The following is a 24,832-nucleotide window of genomic DNA, read 5'->3' as shown; positions in this document are numbered from 1 at the left end:
CAGTGAAGTTAGTAAAAACCCTGCTGGTGCCAACGTGGTCAACTGTAGTTAAATCTTTCAGGAATCTTTCCTAAGTGGAGCTATAACACATTTTTAGAAAGAGTAAAAAACCAGACTGGATTGAAAAGTATTCCTACATAAAGGCAGAGAGAGGATGACATAGATTAAAATTACATGGAAAGTATATGTTAAAGGAAACATGGGAAAAATACTCCAAAAAAGACAGATGAGAGAAGTTAATTTAGGAAGTCTGGTGACAAGACACTGTTTGCAGTGATTTAGTTACACTTTCCCATCTAATGCTCATGCAGACTTCTCTGACTGTCATGACAAATATGTGAACTTTTAATTCTGGGCCATCATTAGCATCAGTCCTTCTGACCCATACACCAAAATGTAATTTAAAATTCCAGTAAAGCAGTGTGTGCATTGGTATGCTTACCTGAAAGTGAAGTTATTTTTCCTTAATCCAAATGGAAATTAATAGTTCAGTAATATATTTCACATGTTAAATTTAAGTTATATTGACCTATGTCACATGCCTGGAAACTGCTTTTCTCGTGATTATAAGTACAAAGTTTTTGTCCTTTTTAAAACAAAGACATGCTGACACCACTGTGTGGACCTAAGTTTTAGTTCCAGAAGTGATATGCTATCAGTACATACCCAACCAGTCCCTGAGAACTTTATGTTTTCATTTAGCTTTCTCAGAGATGAGAAAACATGATAAACCTATCAGAGGCACCATCCCTCACCCTGGCCTGGCAGCCTGGGTGATAGAGCCTGCTTTACATTCCGACACAAGACAAATTAGAGTGCTCTGTGCTCAGGCTTCATGCTCTCTTCTTGCCAAGGAAGCAATTCATCTCTTCACGTTGATTGAGCGATACTGAGCAGCGTGTTGGGAAACAGGCGAGGAGGATGGAGTCGAAAATCATGGGGAGGGAAAGCAAGTAAGAAGAAGAACAGTAGAAAGGATTCTGACTAAGGAACTGACTAAGGAATTCAGGGCCTTGTAACCAGCCCCGGGTAAAAAAAAACATGATAATGTGCAAACGCAGAATAAGAGCTAGACACATTCTCAAAAATGCATTTCCATTGATAAAAAATTTAATATGTTTCTAGAAACAGACTAATCCAGATAATGAAAAGGAAGAAATTAGAATATGTAGGTTTATAGGCACATACTATCCAAGCTTAAATATAAGTAAGAAAACGATGTCTGAATTGCACGAAAAATGAGTCTGAGCAAGGACTCATCTAACTCATCGTTATTCAAACCATACTATAGACAGCTGCCAAATGAATAATGGTATAGCACCATTACGAGGTACTCTGGACACCACTGATGATTTCACTAGAAATTATGAACAACTTACCACTGACAGCCTTGATTATCTTAGCTACCTCCAAATGTGATGTGTCTATACTCTTCTTTGTCATCTATATTTCAGATGTGCACAAACATACTGTACTAGCATCTGCAGAGTTAGACTTCCTACACATATCACCAAATATTTTTCCTTCAGCTTTCCAGACAGATTGAAACACAGACTGATTAAAAATTGAAATATTTTTTATCTTTCAGACTTCAGGTCTCACATAAGGTAACAATTTTATTTAAAAGAAATGAAAATACATTGTATGCAGTAAAATAATAAAAACAAACTGACCCTCTAATCACTCCTTAAAAAATATCTTATCCTGGCATAAGCATGAAGTTAGAGGACAATAGAAAGTGGTGTGTATCTCCTGAATCATAATGTTCCTGTAAACACAGAATTTGCTCAATACATAAAAATAAGCTATCATTTATTTCCACAATATTTATTCTGTTTTACAATCTAGACAGTTTTCTGATCACAGAGCTAAACATTTTTCAGTAAACTTTAAGCAATTTAATAAAATTTCAATTATGTTGCAAGAGTGAGCATTTTAAGACTGTAAGTTTTTATATAATTCTAAGTGTTATATTAAGTATTACAGGCTCTTTTTATTCTCCCGAATATTACTTCATCATGTATCTCTCATATTTTGGCAATGATTCTATGAAATTTGGCAGCACCAGTATATCATGAAGGCTCACAGTAAAATAGAGGTCCATCCCTTGGCAATTGCTAAGGTTAAATCTGTTTCATTACTGAAACACACAATACAGCACATTTGAAGTCCTTCATGGCTGTTAATACCACCATCAATCAATTTGCACACATGATTTTGAGATATGAAAATATATCACTCCATGACACAAAAACGCTTAGAAAAAAATCTAAGCTTTGTTTTTCTTTATCTGCTTTCATAGATTGTGAAGTAATGCAAATAAAATACTGAAATATATTCCTATTACTCTCTCTGTATACAAGTGCTATTTAGGAGAAAGAAGAAACTGTCAGGAAATAATAAAGTGTCTATTTTTTATTATTTTATTCACTTAGATTAAAAAAATTAGCCTTCCCTCAGTTTAAAACAAAGTTGTCATTGTCTATTTGTACAATAAAAATTCATTCTATTTTATGTTTACCTAAAATTATTTCAGTCTTAAACAGAGCACTTTTTTAATATTATTAGATATTTTATTAATACAAATCTTCTTAAATAATCTCTGTACTGCTTGTCAAAAGTATACTAATAAGCAAGAAGGTTCAGTCACATTACTCTTTCAAGAATATTAATTTCAGTGCATCTTCAAAGCATATTCCTGGATTTGTCATCTTTATCCCTTGTGCATAAGATGATTAATTTTTAATAACACTAGTATCAATAACAATAACTGAAAATTTGATTTGCATTGTGTCATAAATCTAAACTGACTCACAAATACCCTTTAAAGAAGTCTAGTAATAAGTCTCTCAGATTGTAATTTATTTACGTGGAACTCTGAGTAATTTATCAGAAGACATGTATGCAACAACTGTTTTCCTTGGAGAAAAAATATCAGCAAATTATTCATAAAGGAGAGGATAAAATTCTTTTAGTTACTCATTATATTCATTAATTCTGAATTTTCTCAGTAAGTACATAAGTAACTTCACTTCAGAAACTGAACTTATATTAGTAATTCTGTTCATTCTCTTTTAGTTTCATCCATAAGTCACATCGTATTGTCCTTTACACAGCTGGGTCTTTTTTTACAGCTAACTTATCTCTAACTCATCAGGAAATCAAAATATGATGTTTTTATACCACACACATACTCATATCTGTCTATCTATCTATCTTGATAGATAGGTATGTATAGATATACATACACATGTTTGTATATATATGTGTATATGCATAAATGTCATTTGTTATCCATGATGCTTGTAAAGCATGTAAGCTTTCTAAAATGGGACAAATAACATTAAATATCTTTCTAAATTTAACAGACAAAACTAACATTTCAAACAGTATTCTTTTTCATAAAACTTTTCCTTTTTTAATGCAGTATTACAAAAAGCTCAGATTTCAAAACTGATAAAACATAAACCATTTTCAGTAAATATATAGTCACTGGGGCTTAAAATGAACTTTTAATAATTATTTGTAGTAATAAATAACTAGGACTTGAATTTTCAAGGATAAGTAATACATTAGTATTGGGAATAGAGTCAATTGTATTGTCCACAGCCAATTTTTAATTAGTCACCCTCAAATTAATACCTTTAATGTAATTTTGTAGGTAGCTGAACTGAACAGCAGATGTTAAATAGCTTGCTAAGGGTTACACACAGCCATGCTGCAATATATTGAACCCTCTCCAAATCTCTACAGCTTTATTTCCACTGGGGTAGATTTTTAAGAGCATAAGAGGGAAATCCACCTTTGTCTTTCAATTTTTAATTAGGCCAGAAAATAAGGTATCAGAAAATCAAAGAAACATTTATTAACTAAGATAAGAATAACAATTTTTCGCTAGAGATAATAAGTACAAAGTGATTCCACTATGTTAAAGAAGCATGTTTAGGAAATTTGAATTTTAAAAATGGAATATAATAATTTAAAAATTATAAATGGTTGTTCACTGTAACACCACATATTTAAGAGTAGTAGGGTGCATTAATGAAGAACAAAAACTTTGACTGAAGCAGAAAACTAAAATACCATCGTAAAGTTCATGCAGACTAAAGCATCCATCTCCAGTGGATCTGACAATGGGATGCAGGAAAAGGGAATGGGATACACTCATGTAACCCTTTTTTAAATTAGGCTTTTTTTTTTCTTTCCAAAATATATTTTTAGTGTAAACCCTTCACATATACCAGTAGCATTCCTCATTAATTTTATTTTTGAATGGTCCATGCACTTTGTAGAATTCCTTTTTTATTTTCGTTGTATGCAAAGTATTTTTGAAACAGTCTTAAGCTTATGATGAAAACAAAATACTTCAATTTTAGAGCATCTTACATACAGTTTGCAAGCTTCTGAAATGTTGAAAGTTAATGAAACTGCAGATCAATAGGATTAGAAAGGTGAGTCCCAATCATTGTGATCTGTAGAGCAGTAAACTCTAAGGCTGTTTCTGAAACTGCTAATAATCAGATTCTTCCTGCCCTTGCATCTCCTGAAATAGCAAGGCAGAAAATGGAGTGAATTTTTAAATGAGACTAGTTTCAGAGCAGTTTCATGAAAAATTATGGGTAAGGAAGAATTCTCTCTATGTCACACTCCAAAGAGTAAAAAAGATGTTGGATGAAACAAATTTCCTTAAGAATGCTCTCTGAATGTTGGTATCACCCTCTTCAGAGGATTACCTTTTTTTCAGCTCAGTAAAATCTGAGTTAGTTCTGAAATTCCATCAGAGTGCACACACATTTGTTCTTGACTCTGAAAACAAATCTAAAAAGAGAAATACAATGACTTGGATAGCTGCCTCACTGTAATGACGTGCTGAGAATACATTCATTAGTCAAAGCCTTTCTCAAATACACTCAACTAAAGAATAGAATATAATCTAGACTAACTGTTAATACATTTGCAATAGCAGTATTATAAAGAATACTTTTAAAAGATATTAGAATCATAGCAAACTTCTTTGACCCAATTAAGGAAAGTTTTACTGCAAAATTTCTATGGAGATCGTTGGTTGCAGTACTCTTTTGCTTTCTCAATCAAATGTGACTTTTGAAGATCTGTCTTTATTAATTTTAAATTATTGGGTCATTCGGATGCCACAGTATTAATTATACAAAGCATGTATGCAAGCCAAATCAGTTTTTTGAGTGTCAGCTACAGTGCCTGAGTATAACTCTGAAAGTCATCAGTGAAAAGCTAAAAGACCCTGCACATGGCGTAATCTATTAAGTACTTGCCTACTACAGATTCAAGTATGGAACAGAGTCAAATACAAAACTCTTCATATTTCACATACTTGTGTGACATTCAGGAATTTTTTTCTGCAGATGAACTGTACCAACAACGGATTTTGCATCTTTGTTTGAACTTCACAATGCTGAAGCACTAGACAAAATTAGTTTTGTTGAACACATTTTTAATGAGTGCACATATATGCAAATGTAGTTGTGTCATTTTGTAGAACCATCCCAGTGGCCGATGGCACATATCAAAAACAATTTTTGACTAAAAAAGAATTCCACTTTACCAAATGATAGGTGGATTTGATATTTTTATATTTCTGGCCACTAACATGAGATATGACTATAGTCTTTTTACTAATATTTGTAGGATTCTTGAAAAGATCATTCACTGCATTTATAAAGACCTGTCCTATTTGACTTTTGTTGAGATCATAAATATAATAAAATCTCTTTTAAAATGAAATAGGAATATATAACTGACAAAAAAGAGCCCCACTACTCTCAGAAAGATTTAAGCTTCATTTATTATTCCAGTTGTATAATTCCTCAGTGACCTTTCTTCAACATGCATCAAGATATGCAGTATTCCCTCTTTGTGCTATCTCAAGATTTTCATCAAGTATCTACAGAATAACTGAGTAATTTTCAGCATAAGCACTGTTTACTTACTCCATGATTTTGAAGACATTCAAATAATTAAAGACTCTTCCTTTAGAGTTGTGTTTTCCCCTGTACTTCACCAAGGTCTTAATAAGAGGTAATAGTGAATGTGCAATTAGAAAAAAAAAGAGACATGGAAAAGCTCTTATCAAGCCAATGGGGAACATGAATTGCAAGGACAATGAGTATAAATAAGGGAGTATAAAAAAATGCAAGAGGGTTGACTCTCTACAAACTGTTCCTATGAGTTAAAATCATGGGAATATGGGATCTGAACAACTAATTCCAAAATTCTACTTAATTTTATTATGATGCAAGTGAAACCATAAAAGCCCTAATTAATTACAAAAAAACCCCAATGTTCACTCTGAAGCTCCACAGAAATATCCAAACATACAGAATCAAATATGAAAATCAGTTTTCAAAAACTGACTAAAAAATGTCAAGTAACTATGGAAAGTGTTTCAGGAAGTCTGGTCAGTAAGAACAATAAAACTTAGGTATGAAGAGCAGATGAAGCATTTTCAAGCACCACCAGAGCTTGCTTCTTTTTTCATCATCTACTTGGAAAAAAAAAAAAGATTCACAAGGAAATATCCTTAGTGGTCTCTAGAGAGTATTTTTTCTGTTACAGATTAAAGCAAAATACTTCCTACACAGATATAAAAATATGCACACTGCTACACACAGCATCGCTATTTGACTGTTATTATTGATGAATAGAAGTTTTTTTACTAAAGAATTTTCGGTCATTATATATTACTAGCCACAGCATCTAATCTGGTTTGGGTTTGTTGGACTAGATCAAATGATAAGCAGGCAGGTCTCACTCCAGAGGCAGAAAGTCTGTAAAATCACTTCTCAGGACTCTCAGTAGAGTTATGCATGCATTTTGTATGATAGACAATGAACTCAAAGAGACTAAGGGTATTCTTTATTGCCATGGAAACAAATCTAGTTTCTCTTTTCTCCAGTTTGTAATATAACCTTGACAGTGACCATCATTTCTCAAAAGTCTCATATTTCATTTCTTCATTCATAAACACAGGGTGTTTTTAACAGCTTCATGGTTAGTATTTATGCTATTTCAGAGAAATTGCTCTGTCTTAAAGAAAAAACCCAACTCCCCCCCCAAAAAAAAAGCAAAAAAAGGGTCAAAGGATTGTAGCCATTCAGTGAATAAGCTGAATGGCAATGTCTTTGACAGGACTTAATAACACAAAATTGTCTAGCAATTTACTGGTTAACCACCGATTTCCCCCTAAAGATATCATCAATATTATATATTTAGTACTGCATTATCAAACCTTCTCCACCCCAAATTAAACTCAAAGCAAACATACTTTGACACTTACAAGGTAATTTAATGCAAACTGGGAAGTAAGCCAGTTTCCATCAGCAATCCATGCTGGAGATTTGTGCATCTCCAACTTGGTACTTCCTGCTGCAAAGTACTATACAGGTAAGTTCAGTATTTAGCTGGTAAGTGAAAAAAAAAGTCTTTAAACCTTCTGTTTCAGCTTCATGGTTCCATTTTGCCAATTTATGCAGATAAATCAGCTCTACACCACTGACTGTGAGATTCAATAAAGTTCTTTCTTTGGAAGAGATAAGCCTTCAAAATCTGTTTCATGATTTACAAAAGCATCACTAATAAGTGTTCTTGTTAGAGCTGTAGACTGCCACTTTTATATGATGAGATTTGTTGTCTTCAGTAGAAGGTGATAACAACCTGGGACTGCAGGCATGCAAGGATTTAATTGGCAGCCCTAGACACAAAGGACTACCTGCAGCTTGCTTATATAGTAGAAACAGCAGATAGTAATTATAATTGGAGCTCCAATCAGGTTTCATATATGTGACAGAATTTACAATCAGCACTGAGAACTATTCTCCACTCAGACCATATGAGTCAGGCAGGCCTTTTTCTAAATAACATTTTTGTTCTGTCTCCCATTTTCAGAAACACTACATTTGGTGATATCTGGGTTTCTTTCTCCTGTTATGCATTTATGATTCATTAAATCAGATTTCAAAAGTCGTTAATGATCACAATCATCTAGATAAGTAGATTTCTCTGAAAAGTAAGTCAGTTGTCAGAATATCACCAGAATCAATGGTGATAAGATTAAGACAACTTTTTGCCTAAGGTTGTTTACAATATTAATACGTGCCCATTTACATACTTAAAACATTGAAATGTGACGGAAAATTTGTCTTATGTTTAGAGGTGTGGGAGAAAAAAGGGAGGTCACCAAGGTGACCAGTTGGATTGACCACCTCTCGCATGAGGAAAGGCTCAGAGAACTGGATTTTTCAGCCCGGAAATACAAGGCTGAAAGTGACCTAATTACTGGCAGGTGAACTATTTGTGGCTTTACAGAATCTGAAGGGAGCCTACAAGGAATATGAAGAGGGATCCTCTACAAGAAAGAGGACAAATGGCTTCAAACTGAAAGAGAGGAGGTTTAGATCAAATGTTAGGAAGAATTTCCTTACTGTGAGGGTGGTGAGACACTACAACAGATTGCTCAGAAAAGTTGTGGATGCCCTGTCCCTGGAATTAAGGCCAGGCTGGATGGGGCTCTCAGCAATCTGGTCTAGTGAACATGCCACTGCCCAGGACAGAAGGGTTGGAACTACATTTATCTTCCCTCCCAGTCCAAGCCATTCTATGATTCTATTAGCCTATAATTTTAAAGAGGAATATCACAGATTTTGCTATGGAAAATCCACTGAGGAGCGTCAGTAAGTCTCTCCCCAAAGAAAGGAAAGCCTCCGAAAACAGTATGGCTTATTGATGGCACCAGCAATTTACCTTTTCTCATTTCTATTATTTTTTTCCTGTGTAGATAAGGAAATAAGCACATGCATAAACTTAGCCAGGATACCCTTGAGAAACAGTTAAAGTTGGCGGAAGTGTTATTCCAACATTAATTAGCATTCTCCACTACTTGGAAGTATGATTATTTTCACACAACAGAAAAGCATATGTGTTTATTTTTCACATCACAATTCAGACACACCTACAGACATACTTGTGATTCCTAATGAAATCAATAGACTACTTTGTTTTACATGTTCTAAAACCATAGAGCTCTAATCACTACTGACTAGTGATTAGTACTGGTTAACATTCCTACCAACTTTCACTGCTTTTTGAAATGCCTACCCTTCCCCTTCTACCAGTATTTTTTTTCACTTACTGGTACCAAAAACCTTGTTGCTTGCCCTAATAAAGCTAATAAAAGAGGGCCATATAGAATACAGGTATAATTTTGACTTTTGAATATGTCTCCAATACCTTTCTTCTGGGTCTTCAGCAGAAATTTCCTTCTCCAAAAAAGTGTTTGCTTTAGAAGAAGTGTGGATGATTTTTACAAGCACTTTTCCTTTTTGTTTAGAGTCAAGATCTGTACTAGATAGGGAATTTCCCCTATTTTTATTTTAATTTTCTGGAATATTCAGAGACTGGAACAATTTGCTTCACACTCAGACTCAAGGAACAGTATGACTACTGTACTTAGTAAAAAAGGAAGTAAATAATATACTCACAGAGTTAGAGACAATAGAGTTCCATAAAGTCAATTTAGTCCTTTCCCTGTCCATGCAGGTTTACTTTCTATGGTATATATTCTTCCTCATTCTTTGTTCTTTCTTGGTTTTAAATGACAGTAAGAATAAAGAAAATGTATTGAAAAATTTGATGTTCTCTTTTCTGCTGCATACAAACATTTGCTTTAGTGTTTCAAAGAAAATAAAGTAAAGAGATTAAGTTCCTATGCTTTATTTTTTTGAGAAACTTCTAGATATATATTCTGTGGATAAAATCTTCAGCTTAACAAGAGATTTATGTTGCAACAAGGAGAGCACTTTTCAGGACTTCATCCATTTATATTTCAGTGGATAGACATTTCTCATATTTAATAGACCTTTACTCAAAAGCTGAAGTTAGTCCAGCAAGATTCATGCCCCCATACATACATTCCTAAACTGCCATTACCATGCATTTAATCTTTTATTTGCTTGCACATTGTACCAGCTTTTTGCCTACACATGTTTTTCTTCAGGACATCAATCTGCCTCCAGTGTTTCTGCTTGTACTGTTGTATAAAATGTATTGGTGGATTGGCACATTGACATCACTGACATCACTGAAAATTAATCACAGAAAGTCACCATTATTTTACTTGGTCTCATTTTTCTAACCTTCAAATTATCTGAGGGAAATAAACAAAAATTTAAAATGATGAAAAAAGCATAAATCTCAAAGAGTTAATGTGAAATGATGAGCAACTCTTCAGTTCTGTCAGTTGTATAAAGGGAATGTGAACTCAGTTGTGCTTCCTTATTCATAGTACAAGTGAGATGATGAAATAATAAAGAATCTCAATCATGTACTAAATACCAGAGAGAGGTTTATAATTGCCTGACATCTAATTTTTTCTTTTACTTGCTACAAGCACTTCCTTTCTTTGCTTATGTTTATAGATTTTGCATATCTGCATTCTTTGCTCGTGTATTGACTTATAAGCATTCCAATTTAACAATGAGGACTGTTAAAATATATGACCTATTCCAATTATTTTATTTCCATTTCATGTGTTGACCATTACTTTGTAGGTCTGACTTGGGAGAATACCTCAAGATTAATGTTGAAGACACACAAAAACCACATTATACTCTGAGTTACTTGGAATTTCCTTTGTGTTCTCCTCATGGATTTATATTTGAGATTACAGTATGATCATTACAGTATGATCATTAGAAGAAAGATTTCAAAACACACTCAAGACTCTTTCCACAAGAAATGCAAATTTGACCATCCTGTCTTGTGGTCATACATGCAAAAGAAATCCCAAACCACCCACAAACAGCAAACGGGCAGCAAAACTGAAGACCTGACATACAAAAAATCTGCAGAAAAGATCAGCAAAAATACAAATTCAACCAAACAGTTGTTACTTATTTATATGTGAGAACTTTCGGACTTGCAGGAATGAAGTCAGCAGATATTTTTTAATTTTTTAGGTAACAGATAATATGAATTGCCATTAGATGTGTCTCATTTATTTGTTGTGACACCTAAAAACTCAGATTTGGTTTTGCTGAAAAAATTTGAATTTGAGCTACAGAAACATGCCCCCCCACTCAACAAAACAAGAAAAATTACCCCTTCCTAATAATAATTCTTGTAATTATGATACTTCAGATGCTTTTTAAAAGCCAGTGACACTACTTAGGAACTGTGGCCATTACTGCAATGGCTATTAATTAAAACAATCCACACAATTATAACAATGGATAACAATGAAAAATTTAGAGACACTGCACAAAGATCTTTAAGAAGGAAGTGTTCACAGAAGAGTCCAGGAAATGTGAAACAAAGGAAGGTAATTTTTCTCCTAAAGTTCCCTCCTCCTTCCATTGTCTCTGATTTTATGGACTTTTAGACCAACACAACTTTTCAAAATGAATTCTACTCCTGGAACAAGACTCCATGTGTTTTGCAGAGAAAGGGAGAACTTTCTACACACCTTAGTCTGGTGTCCCATAGGAAACTTACTGCATATTCCCTTCATCTGTGCTTGTCAGAAAAAGCAGCACAGAATGGATTGACTGAAGCTCACAGCACACCTTTGTTCTCAATGAAAATTTAGCACTCGTACTAAAAACTCTCCCATCCTTGAGCCAGTGAAAAGGAGGGGAAAAGTAGACACAATTAAAAAGAAATGCCATAGAAACAAGTCAAAATTATGTCTCTAATCAAATATTTCCTATGGACATCAGGCAGCTATTTGGTGGTTTGGTGAAAGCTTAGGATGCTTCACAAAAGCCCTTTATCTCCAACAGTGCAAACGAGGTTAATGGACTCATTTTCACTCTGTGATTCACATCCTCTGTTCTGTTTCTTTGTTTTATGCAGATAATTGGAAACAACAAAGAAACGTAATTCTCTAGAGCTTAGTAGGGAAGGGAAGTTCACTTCTTTCCAAAAACACAAATTCAAAGAAGAAAAAGAAGGAAAATAAAACCGGTGGGCAGAAAATAAGTTATACAAAAGGGCAATAGGCAATTAGCACCCATCCTCCCACATTCACACAATCTACAGAAATGCCTCATCTTACACAGCTTCCCCATACTCTTTAGGCTTGAATAAAACATCACTAGTGTCTATCCCTTGGGAGGATCTCAGTATTCCTGGGAGACGGCACCGGAGAGACACAAAGCAAGGTGGAAAAAACATTTTAATAGTACTGAACATAATATTCTCTGACAAAGAAATTACTAATACTCTTATAATTTACTTACTAGTAAATGTACTAGTTACTTTTCTAGTTTTTCAAAACTAGAAAAGTTAGTTCTACAACCAGAAGTCACAAAATATTCTGGTTTCCACATCTCCTTTATTCAAATGCCTCTGCATGTGTTGTAAAAATTTGTCTCTGCTGGTCTATGACAAGCATTTTTGAGAAAATATTGTACTGCAGTGTTGAAATGCAACTTCTAAATCTTTTCTTCAGCAAAGACAATAACATTTCCTGTAGTACACATTTGTTGTATTGACACCAGGAAACAGGAAAATAAAGAGGCTCACTTATTCTGGAAAGGGAAAGTTTGGGGAACAAAACACTTGCAAACATATAGTAGCTCCTTCAAAGATGAAGTAGGCCATCAAAGAGTGTTCAGAGCATGCTAGAAATGCTGTACAACCTCTCCAAACAAAAATTCAATGGACTGAGTTTTCTCAGTATTTTGAAAGGTCAAGAAATATAGCAGTGGGTTTGGATCAAAATCATAACACTGCTATCTTTAAATCTCATCATTTAACTTCTACATCTACCATATATGTTTATATTTCATAATGCAAAGGTTTAACAGTGTATCTGTAACTATCATATTCAATTATTTAACAAAGAAATCTAGATTAATTTTCACAATGAAAACATAATCACCAAAGATTTGATAATTATTTCTGGCAGCCATCTAGCATTGTGTAGATGGCTACTGCCCTCTGAATTCAAGGAGCTATCATTTCCTAAACAACTAGGTGTATTTGCAGCAAATAAGTGTTTGATACTTTCTTATCTGAACTTATTCCTAAGGAAACTACTGACAATACCTTTGATGACCACCTGGCACAGATTTTTGAGGTTCTTACTCTTCTCCTTCTCTGCATTCTCTTGTAAATGTTATTTGTTTAAAGCCATGACTTGGAGTGCTTCTAAAGACAAGTAATGAGGAACGTGTACATTTGCAGGGAACAGAACAAAAATACCTTTGACTTACAAGATGCAGGTCATGAATACAAAAGGTAGGTTTCTAACATGCCTCCAAAAGACTGTCTTAAAGGTTGCAGCCTTTAATATATTATCTATATATACATAAATAAATAACATACATTTATATAGAAATATTCATGTGTGAGCAAAATATTATAAATGGGTTCTATAAGTTAAGCTTTTTCAGATTCACAGCTTCTGACAGTTTATGTGAGTAAGTAAAGTGTTGCAAATGCAGATTTTGAAACAAACTTGGGACATGAAGGTTAGGACACCACTGTTTTTTTGACATAACTTTAGAAGACCTTTCTGAGGACAAAAGATACTAAGGAAAAACAAACATCCCATAGTTTATGTAACAGGACCATGTATTTGCATGAACAGATGTGGGAATGAGACTTCAGGGATTTCATGATTGACTTCCATATCCCACAAGAATAATATCTGCATGCATACTTGTTTTTTATGGAAGAATGATGGAATTATAAAGTACAGGTCAACAATGACAAATCAAGCAAATTTCATAGTCCAACTGAAATGACAACAAATCAACCTGACTTTTGACTGAGAAAGAGTATAAAAGCTACCTGTAGAATCTAGAAAATCTATCCCTCAGAAAGACAGAAACAGAGGTAAAAGACATTTCAGGTAAAAGACATTTTAGAAATCAGTCAATCTCTCTCCAAAAATGAAATAGTGATCTGGGGATTTTACCTATCAAAATTAACGGAATTTAACACTTTATATATTATATGCAGCGCTTCTTCTCATTGTCTCCTATGTGTGCTTAATAATTTCATTTAATTAAAATATCACAGACTGTTCTGACAAATTGAACATACTATGTTTTGACAACAAAATAATTTTCACACTTTAGCATGTGGAAACTGGCTATACTAGAACTCTTATTTGAGACAATAGGCTAAAAATACAAGATTAGCTGAATATTGGAAAATAGGCATGTTACAGCAACAGGAAGTTTAACTCTTGTGACAGAGTTTTAATTTGATAACAAAATGAAATGCAAACAACCTTGAAATTACTGTTTTCCCTTTCTATTTAGAGTACTTCATGTAAATTTTCCATTCCTTGACTACTGTTACGACTATTTATAGTATCACATTTATATTTTATTTTTATTAGACAGGCATCTTGTAAGTTTTAAGGAAATCAATTCTTAACACTGATAAATTCTGCTTTTAAAATTTATGTTCTCTGTCTGAAGAATTCATGCTCAACCTCAAAGGTGTGGCACACTTCAAAAGTGCAACCTGCATTTTTTACAGATCAAAAATATTTTTGACACACAAACTTTTAAATATAGAAATTTAAATGTCAGTTTTAAACATCCAAGATTTTTGATGCCTTCTTTTATTTTCATAATGCTATCATAGAAGACCTAGCACAAGAAATATCAAAGGTAAAATTTTTAGCACCCCTTTTTAGTATGTGAACTGTCACCAAACAAAAATACTGAACAGTCTAAGACTTCAACCTATAAGAGTTTCTCAATTACCCACAATCATGACAGCACTTAAAAATCAGCAAAAAAATCAGGACCTGTCCTGAACAATTATTTATTTTTTTTTCCTCTTCAGGATTTCAAACTTAAAAAGTTTATTTCTCCACTTGGTACATTTTGTTTAAACTATTAAGAGTCCCCTTTCTCTGAAATGTTCAGAGATCTGAGAAATTATTCCAAGTTAGATTGAAAGTGAAATTAAGTTTAATATTGTACACCTAGGCTTTTACCCCATAAGAATTACATATAAATGAATTACATACTGCGCTCCATTTCACCTGTTATATACATTAAAAGACAACAGCACTTTAGGCATGTATTTGTTTTGCTATTTTTTTACCTCCAAAGAAATATTTTTCTCCCGTCTTGACTTGTAGAGGGCTGTTAGTTCGAACAGCTGAAGCTTCATCGCCATCAATGGTGAGGACAGCAAAATTTTCCTTAGCCAGGAATCGAACTTCATGCCACTGCCCATCATTGAGACCAGAGCCTATGAAGAACAAAAAAAACATTGCAACATTTTACTAACTCTTAGCGTTATCTCTAAGTGTTTTGTGTGTCTCTTTCGTGTGGCTCATTATATAAGGTTTACTAAAGGTTACTGCAGAAATGCAATCATTTTAGTGGGATAATGAGGTATTGTTATTAAAGTGACAGTTACAAAGAAATCCACATTATATCATAAATACAAGTCTTGGAATTACTGAAGTGTCCATGCTCACAGGCATAATAGTATCTAACTACAGATGTTATCACTCACCTTCCCTATCAAAAGGCCATATTCTGCGTTTTCCTAATAAAGAATATGTCTTAATTGTCTCTATGATTAAGTTCTGAAGGAAAAGATATTGATTCATCCATTTAACTATAGTGACTAAGAGAGCCAAAGGGCACATTATGCTCATGTAAGGCATGTATCGCTTTAGATATTTCCAAGTAAAGGTAAAGGAAAATATAGGAGGGAAAAAGGCTCATGAAGTGAATTCACAGCTAATTGAGATGTAGAGCTACTCAGAGAAGAAGAAGACAGAGGAAGGCATTAACACAGAGGAACTTCATAACCAGCATATTTCTGAAAACCCCACAATCTTACAGGAGCACCGTCCTCCAAATACTGGCAGCAGTGAAGCAGATGGAATTGTTCATTCATTCAGGTCTTTTAAAACCCAAAAAATTAGAATTTATACTTCTAATGTTGTCTCCAGCAGCTGGCAGAAAGCCAGTTTGCCTGGCACACGAAGAACTGCCAAAGGGTGCTGGTTTGTTCTACTCATTTCCCTGCAGACAAGTTATGCTGGGTCAGCAAGCGAATAGCAAATGCTGTAGTAAAAGTGAACTGGAAGTGATGGCACCTCTTACAAGCAATATTTTCTCCACCTAGATAAAGTCACCTTAGCAAAATGTCATTTGTCAAAATAAAGCACAATGCAATGTAATAAGGTATTTCTAAAATTAAGTGGAAAGCAAAATGTCAGCAGAAATATAACGCAACATAACTTTTCAAAATATTCAAAAGAATGTTACCTTCTATGAACAAAGAACAATAGTCACAGCAAAGAGATATACCTAAAAATTTGATGAATATTTTTTCCTAGTATTTGCACATCTTTGTTTAAAACATGAGATCAAGTCGTGATATAAAACAGGGTGCTCTTCTCATAATAGTCTCAGGAAATTCATTAGTATGAATAAAAGTAGCAGAAGCCTCTTGAAAATGCATCAGTAAGAAATGTTACTACTAAAGCCTGTAAGCTTATTCAATCTAGAGTAAAAACAGATGAAAGACCTAATGTACCAAATATGAGGGAATTTCTTTTCTGTTTGTAAGCTTTCTTGGACAAAAATGAAGAATTGGCCATTAAAACATGGGGCACAAAAGCAGTGGCATGAGCAGTTCATCACAAAGGGAGGTATATCTAAAGCCCTCTCTGGAAAGGGGGATATTGCAGAAACCAAGACACTGCAGTATATGAGACAAGAAGGTGCACGGCTGAGCACAGGGAAGCCCCTCAGCCCCAGGCAGGGAGAGATGAGAGAAAACTAGTCAGAAACGGCCCTGCCAGCTCCAAGGGAGAGTGAGAGCAGGGAAGGGAGGGGCTCTGGCCCCCAGAGAAGAGCAACAGCTCAAGAGAGCAGGAGCAGCAGAGTTCTGGTCTTATCCCTGCATCCCCTCCTGTACTGCTCAGGAGCAGGATGTAGAAGAGTTGTGACTGAAGAAGCTGAGCTTCAAGAAGGAAGAATAAGGTGTTGTTTTAATGATTATCTTTGTTTCTCACTACCTAGATCTAGTTTAATTGGCAATGAATTAAATTAATTTTCACAAGCTGAGTCTGTTTTGCTTGCAACTGTAATTGGTATATGATCTCCCTGTCTTTATTTCACTCCATGAACATCTCAGTCCTATTTTCTCCCCTTGCCCTGTTGAGGAGTGGGAGTGAGAGAACCCACCATGACAACTGATAGAGCTAGAGACAGATGAATGTGCTATGAAATTGGAAATTCATTGTATTTCATATAATAAGGGTAAGCTCACCATCCTCACCTCTTGAGGATACTCCTTCATAAAAGAATGAACTGAAAGTATTAATGAGAAAAGTTTTTTAAGTTAAATATGGCATGAGATGCAAAATACTTCAGTTATTTCAATCTGTACTTTTGTATTTTGTGTTTGCACTGTGCTGTGCCCATGTGCAGTGAAGGGAAAACCCCCCAAGCTCACCAGAAGCACACTGGGAAACTGAATATTACAATGACTCAAGGCAAAAAGCAGGTGGAGGGAAGGTGGATGAGCAGAGCAGGTGGCTCTCCTGAGCAGATCAGGAAATGAGAGCATGAGGAGAGCTGCAGGTTAGGAGCAAAAGTGATTTCATGCATTCTCTCTGTGTGCATAGCATTTAGCAAGATATACTAAGGGGACACATTGCTGTCTGGAAGCTGCTTGCTAGAGGCATGATTGGAGAAGCATTGGTTTTTTGACTGTATTAAAAATATCTGCACCTACAAGTTAGAATCATTCCTGTCAGTCCCTGAAAGATGACACTGTTTCTGCTTTATGAACTCTTCAGTGTATTGATATAAAGTAATCATAAATTAAGGCTGCTTACTTAGCTAAAGGTATTACCCATCCTCATGGATCTTTGCAGTATGACAGTAATATTTCCAACTGTTCTGGCTCAAAGTTGTCTCAAAAATTCTTGTACAATTTTATTTTTGCTTAGAAAAATTACTGGTAAATTTTTTTTCTTGTGGAGTTTACTGATGAATGCTAATGAGGATTTCTCATTACTACTCACCAAATACTCACTACTGTCTTTACAGAATTGTGCTCCCCAGTCACAACACTAAAAGCACCTTTTATCTCTGCCACTGTTTTTATCTGATTTGTGTCAGGAACTTAAATTCTTATTGGGATATATATAAATATATAATTATAGGGGATAAATTTGTAGAGCTGCATGACCTGTTTCCATTGTAGTATTTTATTACAACCCTCATGTATATAAGGATTATTTTTGCTTGATGAGATCTTTCTCTAAACCAAGACTCATTAGTAAGAGTAGATCATGTCTCCTTACAATAAAAGAATTTTCAGCTGGTAAGTTTAGGATGACCTACATCCCAAATGCACAATGATGGTTTCTCCTTGCACTTTAATTTCCTCATCTGAGCTGATACATATATTTATTTGCATTCCTTTTCTTCTTATTCTTTTTTGGTATGCAAGTTGAGAGGGAAAAAAAAAGAAATACATATTGCTGCCACCACAAATTCCCTACTGAGCTCTGGAAAAGATGGTTTCATATGTAAATTAAATATCATAATGAAATGCATTCTCTCTATGTACGTTTTCTATTTAAATGACATTATTTTAAAAGTAGGACTCTTGAGTTAGGCACTTTGATTGAACAAGAAGAAACAGATGTTGCTTATTACAGACATGGAAGAAGAACTAGATTAACAAATACTAAAAATGTACAAGGGTTTAATACATAATGGAGAACTCAGAAAGATAACATCTGGTTGAGTTTTGCCTCAGGGAAAACTATAGTAGCAAAGTCTCAAATTCTTCTATGGACAGCCTTGTGTGATCAAATCTTCCTTTAAAAGGTACTGACCCATGTAGTGACTATCAATGAGTGCTAGCTTATACAGTCTGTACATGGACAAAATACTTCTGACGTTAACACCATAACATCTGCCACATCAGAACAGAACTTTGTCTTAATTTTGATATAGGACTGTAACCCAAAATTCAGTTTACATGTAAAGAAGAAAACAAGGAAAGAATATTATCAATATCTCCATGAAGCACTGGAACAATGAAAGGCTATGCAGCTGCATATGTCTTATTAGTTCCCACTGCTGTAGTAAATATTTTGTATTGTAATTTCTTGCATAGTTGACTAGGAGCCCTCAATACTCAGCCTAAAGACAGAGGGAAAGGTTTGTTTGTTACTGCTTTCACTTTAGCCAGACAGAACCATGTTTTAGGATGGTGATGTAATTGTTATTCCTGGTGTTCCTCACCAACTCAGTACAATTTTGCACTAGTATTTCTGACTATAAGAAAAAAAGCCAACAATGTTTTGTTTGAAATATTCAGCTGTGTTCAAATATACAGCAGTATATGCCATGAATATTCAATCAGAAAAAGATAAAATATAATCACCAGATGTAATTACACGATCTGTGCTTTTTCAGTATTTAGTACATTGTAATTTTAAACTTGAAATGCAAAATCACAGCTCCACCTAATATAATATTTTAGATTGTTTCTTAAATAAGCTATTTAAGTATATAATCTGTTTTAGGACTTTTGATTCAAAAAACATATTTTTATTTTAATTATTCATTTTTTGGCTATTTGATGAGCAGTAAGATAAGACAGCAATCACCTCCATGAATGGCTCCTGAATTAATCTTTACCAAGAAACAAGCAATGGTCACTCATTATCTACGAGGGACCATTACTAATCAAAATGCAGTCCTTGAATTTTGATGATGGAAAATCTTGTTTTCCAACAGAAACAAAACAGCTATGTTAAATTTTGTCCTCATGTTTAAGCTCAGAGTTCTTTTTTAAGGTGAGGAGTTGGAAAACTGTTCCAATTTTGCCTGTTGGTGATATCCAATTTATACTGTTTTTGCTCTACAAGTTAATACCAGAGGATAAAAAATGAGAATTCAGCTTTATATGCATCTCTAGCCTTGTATGTATAGGATGCATTTTTGAAAGGGTGGGTAATTTTCTTGTTTCCACAGTTAATACTGTTGTGTGGGAAACAGAAAATATAACAATTATATAAATCTACAATGCTGCAGAGTCTTTATGATATTCAAACATATTCTTATAAAAGGCTTGACTAGTAGTGATTTTAATGTAATGAACCATAAACCTGGCAAATAATGGTCAAATTCATAAAGATTTCTTTTTGTTCTGTCTCTTACTGAAAAGTAATAAAAACAGATAAAATAATGTTTGCACCTGAATGACAGAAAAAATATTCACAAATTCTATATTTAGACACTTGTAGAATCTTGTGGAACTTCTGAAACAATTTTAGCTTTTAATGCACAGGATTTTCCTCTCCTCTCTCTTCTGTTCTTCACACATTCTTTATTCTCATTTAAAAAAATAAAATGAAATTGTTAAATTTTGTCCTAGACATGAAAACACACACTTGGAAATTAAAATATTGATGTGTGTTTCAGCTTGCAGAAAGAATGCTGTTAGAGATCAAACACAACTTTTGCCACTGCTCTCTTCCTCTATTCCAGTCAATATCACATCAGAAAATCAGAAAATGTTGGTTCTCAAGATGCAATCTGTGCCCTGGCATTGCATAAGACACCCGCTCAATGGCAATCACCTCCATGAATGGCTCCTGAATTAATCTTTACTAAGAAACAAGCAATGGTCACTCATTATGTACGAGGGACCATTACTAATCAAAATATTATTTAGCATAACCATTATACTAACTTAGCATATTACTTATTATTTAGTATAACTGTTCTGGACTCCCCAAAAATCTTTTCAGAGAAGCACATAGCTTTATCTGCCTTTCAGCTGGCAGCACCATAATTACCATACAACATCGTCCCCCACACCCAGACAATCATCATCATTGAGACTTGAAGACATTTACCTATATCTAAGAGCACCTAGAACAAAATCAACTTTCTTTGCTTAAACTAGGAACATGCTAATACAATATATGACCTATTATTAAGAGTCAAGCAATTTCAATAATCGTTATCAAATGCGGCAATTTAAATCTGCTTTATCCTACATAAACACTTTATAAAAGAAACCTCCAGATTTTTTTCTGAAAAATTTTTTTCTTTTTTCCTTGTAAATTATAAGAAGTAAACCATCTTAGAAACATCATTATACTTATACATCTTTAACTTCATTTTATAATTTTAATCATCATCTGCTAGATATCATACTGCACTGAATTATTATTTTTATTTGCTAAGCATCATAATATTTTGATAAGTGAGCTAACCAGTACTTTCCATCTTATGAAACTTTAAGATACTTGTTTTGTGGCTATTATTCTGTCATGCTTCATTTAACTTTATTTGGGAAGGCCTTTCTGAATGTGGCACCCTTTTGTACCACATACAATTATTTATATTTATTGTATATTTATTATTTAAATTGCTAAATTTGAAAAGAATAGAACAACTAAACATAAGTATTTTTTCTTATCTTTGGACTAATCAAGTTCAGATGTCTACAAAACAATGACAGAAAATTCTTATTCTTGGCACATTCATGATGGCTAAAGTATATAAAAAAAATATTGTAGAGAGGGTGTGAATCTGTAACTTTTAATTTCATAATACTGAAGAATTCAGGGAAGATTCAGAAGCATAGACTAGTGGTATTCCCCTAGATTTTCTCACTAGTTCCCAACTTAAACACTTTGGTGTAAGCAGCATACTTAATTGCAAACAGAACAGAACTCATTGCAGAGGGTTTTGTTGGTAAGAAAAAAGCAGGTACAGAAAAAGCAGAAAAACTCCATTGAACTAAAAGGGAATTGACATTTTTTGACCAACAGCTAAAATCAAGTGTAACATTGTTTTGATATTTTAAATGCTTGAGACAAGCTTACCAGCCTGAGCTCTGAATCAACAAGAATATTTAAAAAACCTTTTTTAGTAGGAGATTACTCAAAGGTATAAAAACTGTCCACATCTTAAAGTACTCTGGCAACATGAAGCCTAAATATATCTCAGATATCCAAACAGTTCTTTCAATGCATCTTTTGTGGTCATCAATGCATGACTGAGAGTTTGAAGTATATGAAGGGAGAAGAGGTGACTGAGCTTTATCACTTAACTTGTGGAACACAAAAACAGCTTTTATGTTACTCATTTGGCAATACTTTCAAATCAGCACCTGTAGCACTCTCATTATGCTCCTGCTTAGAAGATACAGAAAGCTCTAGGCTCCAGAGTTTTTCAAAGGAAATTTGCAAAGCAGCCCTCTTTTGTAACTTAATACCATAATACAAAAATTCTGTTTCTAGTTTTATCTTCATTGTACATAGGCCCCTCATAACAAGTAGGAGAAACATTGCAATTTTTCCTTCTAAATTAAATCTAGCACAATTCACAAGGATTTTCTTATACCTCTGCCTCTGTCCTAGAGGCATGAACTGTAGAAAAAGCAAACCCACTGCTCCCAGCTGAAAAAATTACTAAATGTTGACATTATCTAGCAAATACCAATGACCAGTTTATTCGGGTTTCTTATGTTTTATTAAACTCAAATGACATTAAACCATTTTTAATTTAAAGCCATTTGGATTTTTTAAACCTGGAATACTCCACTTCGAGAACCAACCAGCGCTACATATGAAAAGTGATTTTATTTGAATGGCTTTCCATGGCATGGTTGAAATCCTGTTAGTGACACATCGAGATTGGACTTAACCTTGCTGCAGACCAGTTCTGCAGCCACAAACAAATCCAGAGAACTCTGCACAGCAGAAGACATTTTTGTGCATGAACCAGGGTCCTATAGAGGTGGAGATAAAGGTTTATATGCAAAATGAATTGTGATTTTAGTTTGTTGCTGAAGTGTGTATAGAGCAAATATTGCAGTTGTCCCCACATAGTGGACTTTGTTTTGTATTAGTAAAAGTCTCCATGCCTGAGGGCTGTATTTTTTTCAGCTGAAATTAAGCCCAAACTCACAAAATCCAGTCTCATGTGCGAATGACTTTGCATGGACTTTGAGGTCTCAGCATGAACTGTTCTGCTCTGTTGTTCACTCCTATTGTGCTGCATTGCTGGCTACTGAAGACAGAGCCAGGTCCAAAATGTTGAAAGCATTTGCTTTGGACACTGGGATCTTGATTTGAAAAGAAAACAGCCTGTTCTCTTCTATCAGAATCCCTAAGGAAAATGTGATAAAACCCTGCCATAGCACTCTGCAAGGGAGAAGTCCAAGATGCTCCTTGCTCCAAGAAAATATTTTCTCCATAATTTGCATGTATTTACTGTCACAGATCACTATTTCTATTGTGTTGAGTAGGTGTAGGTTTTGCAAAACCAGAAAGCTGACAGATAAAAATAAACAATAAATTTCTTAGCAAACAAAAATAAAGTCTTAAAATAATGATAATTTCAAATGATCCACTTTCTCAACAGAAGTTATTTTTTAATAGGATCATACAATCACTAAGGCTGGTAAAGACCTCCAAGATCATGGAGTTTAGCCTTTGACTGAACAGCATCATGGCAACTAAACCACAGAACTAAGTACCATTTCTAGTTGTTCCTTGAACACATCCAGAATGATGATGCCACCATCCCCCTGGGCAGCCTGTTACGATGTTTAAACACAGTTTCAGTGGAAACATTCTTCCTGATATCCAATCTGAACCTCCCCTGGCTCTTCTTGAGGCTATGTCCTCTTGTCCTGTTTGTACAGGACGATATTGTCATTATACATTCTGTTTTCTTTGTTAAGAGCAGAGTAGCAGGTAAACATAAAATATATCCCATCTCAAAGGGAGACACATTAAAAATATTTGGATCTTAGGGAGTGGTTTTCCAAGAAAACCATAAAAACATAATTTAAAATGCTAGCATTGTATGACTACTTTACATTTTACTGAATATTGTCTTTCACAGACTGTTTTTGGACAATGCAATTTAGATCTCAGTGTCAAGACAGCCTGTACTCTGACTCTGTCCATTACTCTGCCCTACGTTTTGAGGATGTATTTCCTGTGTTCATTTATGAGAAAGTAGCTAATAAGAGCAGTCTTTCCGCATAAAAGAAGTTCTAAGAAGTGAAGAAACTTGGAAATGCCTCCAGCTCCTCTGCTTCCCTGCCAGTTTGATATGGCAGCATTCCCTCTCACATGCATTTTTCACTAGGGCTTGTAGAAGAGGAATACATTGTTTAAATGACAACCTCACATCTTTGAAAAGGTATCAGACCACCTATTCAAATCAAGAGTGCCCTATTTTGCTGCTTCTTAACACAGCATTAGATGAACTGTCAATGTCAGTGGAGTTTCCCCAGACTCCTGGAAAATGAGGAATGACTTCGCACCCAGTAAGAGAGAAAAGGCAGGTCTTTCTAATGCAGCCACACAGCAGTGGATCTTTCAGCACAGCAATGAGATCAGAGCTAAGCACTGTTACAGTGCTGGGTCCTAGAGGAGGCACCTTTGAAATGCAGAATGAATCCATTGGCTGTAAGAGAAGAGAGCCAGGACCAAGCAGCCCTGTCAATATAATTCATAGGACACTGGGAGAGCTGACATGGGAAAAACACACTGATGCATACTCACATGCACATGATACAAGTATCTTCTAGTCAGTAACAGAGGGATTGAGAGATCTGAAACTGTGATGTTATCATTACAATTATAAAATCATAGGTCTCAGAAATAATAATAATAACTATAAGCACTAAGGAGCCACACAAATACCTCTTTGTCCTTTTGGTACAGGGAGTTCCGCTGGGGTTAATGTCACTGATGAGGAAATGGTGAGCTAATTAAAAATGCCTCTGCTGAACTCCTGAACTTCCAGGT

General features: G+C 34.5%; 1 protein-coding gene across 1 annotated transcript in view; it reads right to left on the bottom strand.

Moving 5' to 3' along the window:
- Positions 1–24,832, bottom strand: part of CNTNAP2 (contactin associated protein 2) — a 1,016,974-nt gene that overhangs the window by 435,400 nt on the left and 556,742 nt on the right. Inside the window, exon 9 of the mRNA XM_039715193.1 lies at positions 15,103–15,252. Coding sequence (XP_039571127.1) covers positions 15,103–15,252 — 150 coding nt within the window. The remainder of the gene's footprint in view (positions 1–15,102; positions 15,253–24,832) is intronic.

The sequence above is a fragment of the Passer montanus genome, unplaced genomic scaffold, assembly GCF_014805655.1.
Source record: "Passer montanus isolate IOZ18808 unplaced genomic scaffold, ASM1480565v1 scaffold32, whole genome shotgun sequence".
NCBI lineage: Eukaryota > Metazoa > Chordata > Aves > Passeriformes > Passeridae > Passer > Passer montanus.
This window is presented reverse-complemented; position numbering and strand designations above follow the sequence as displayed.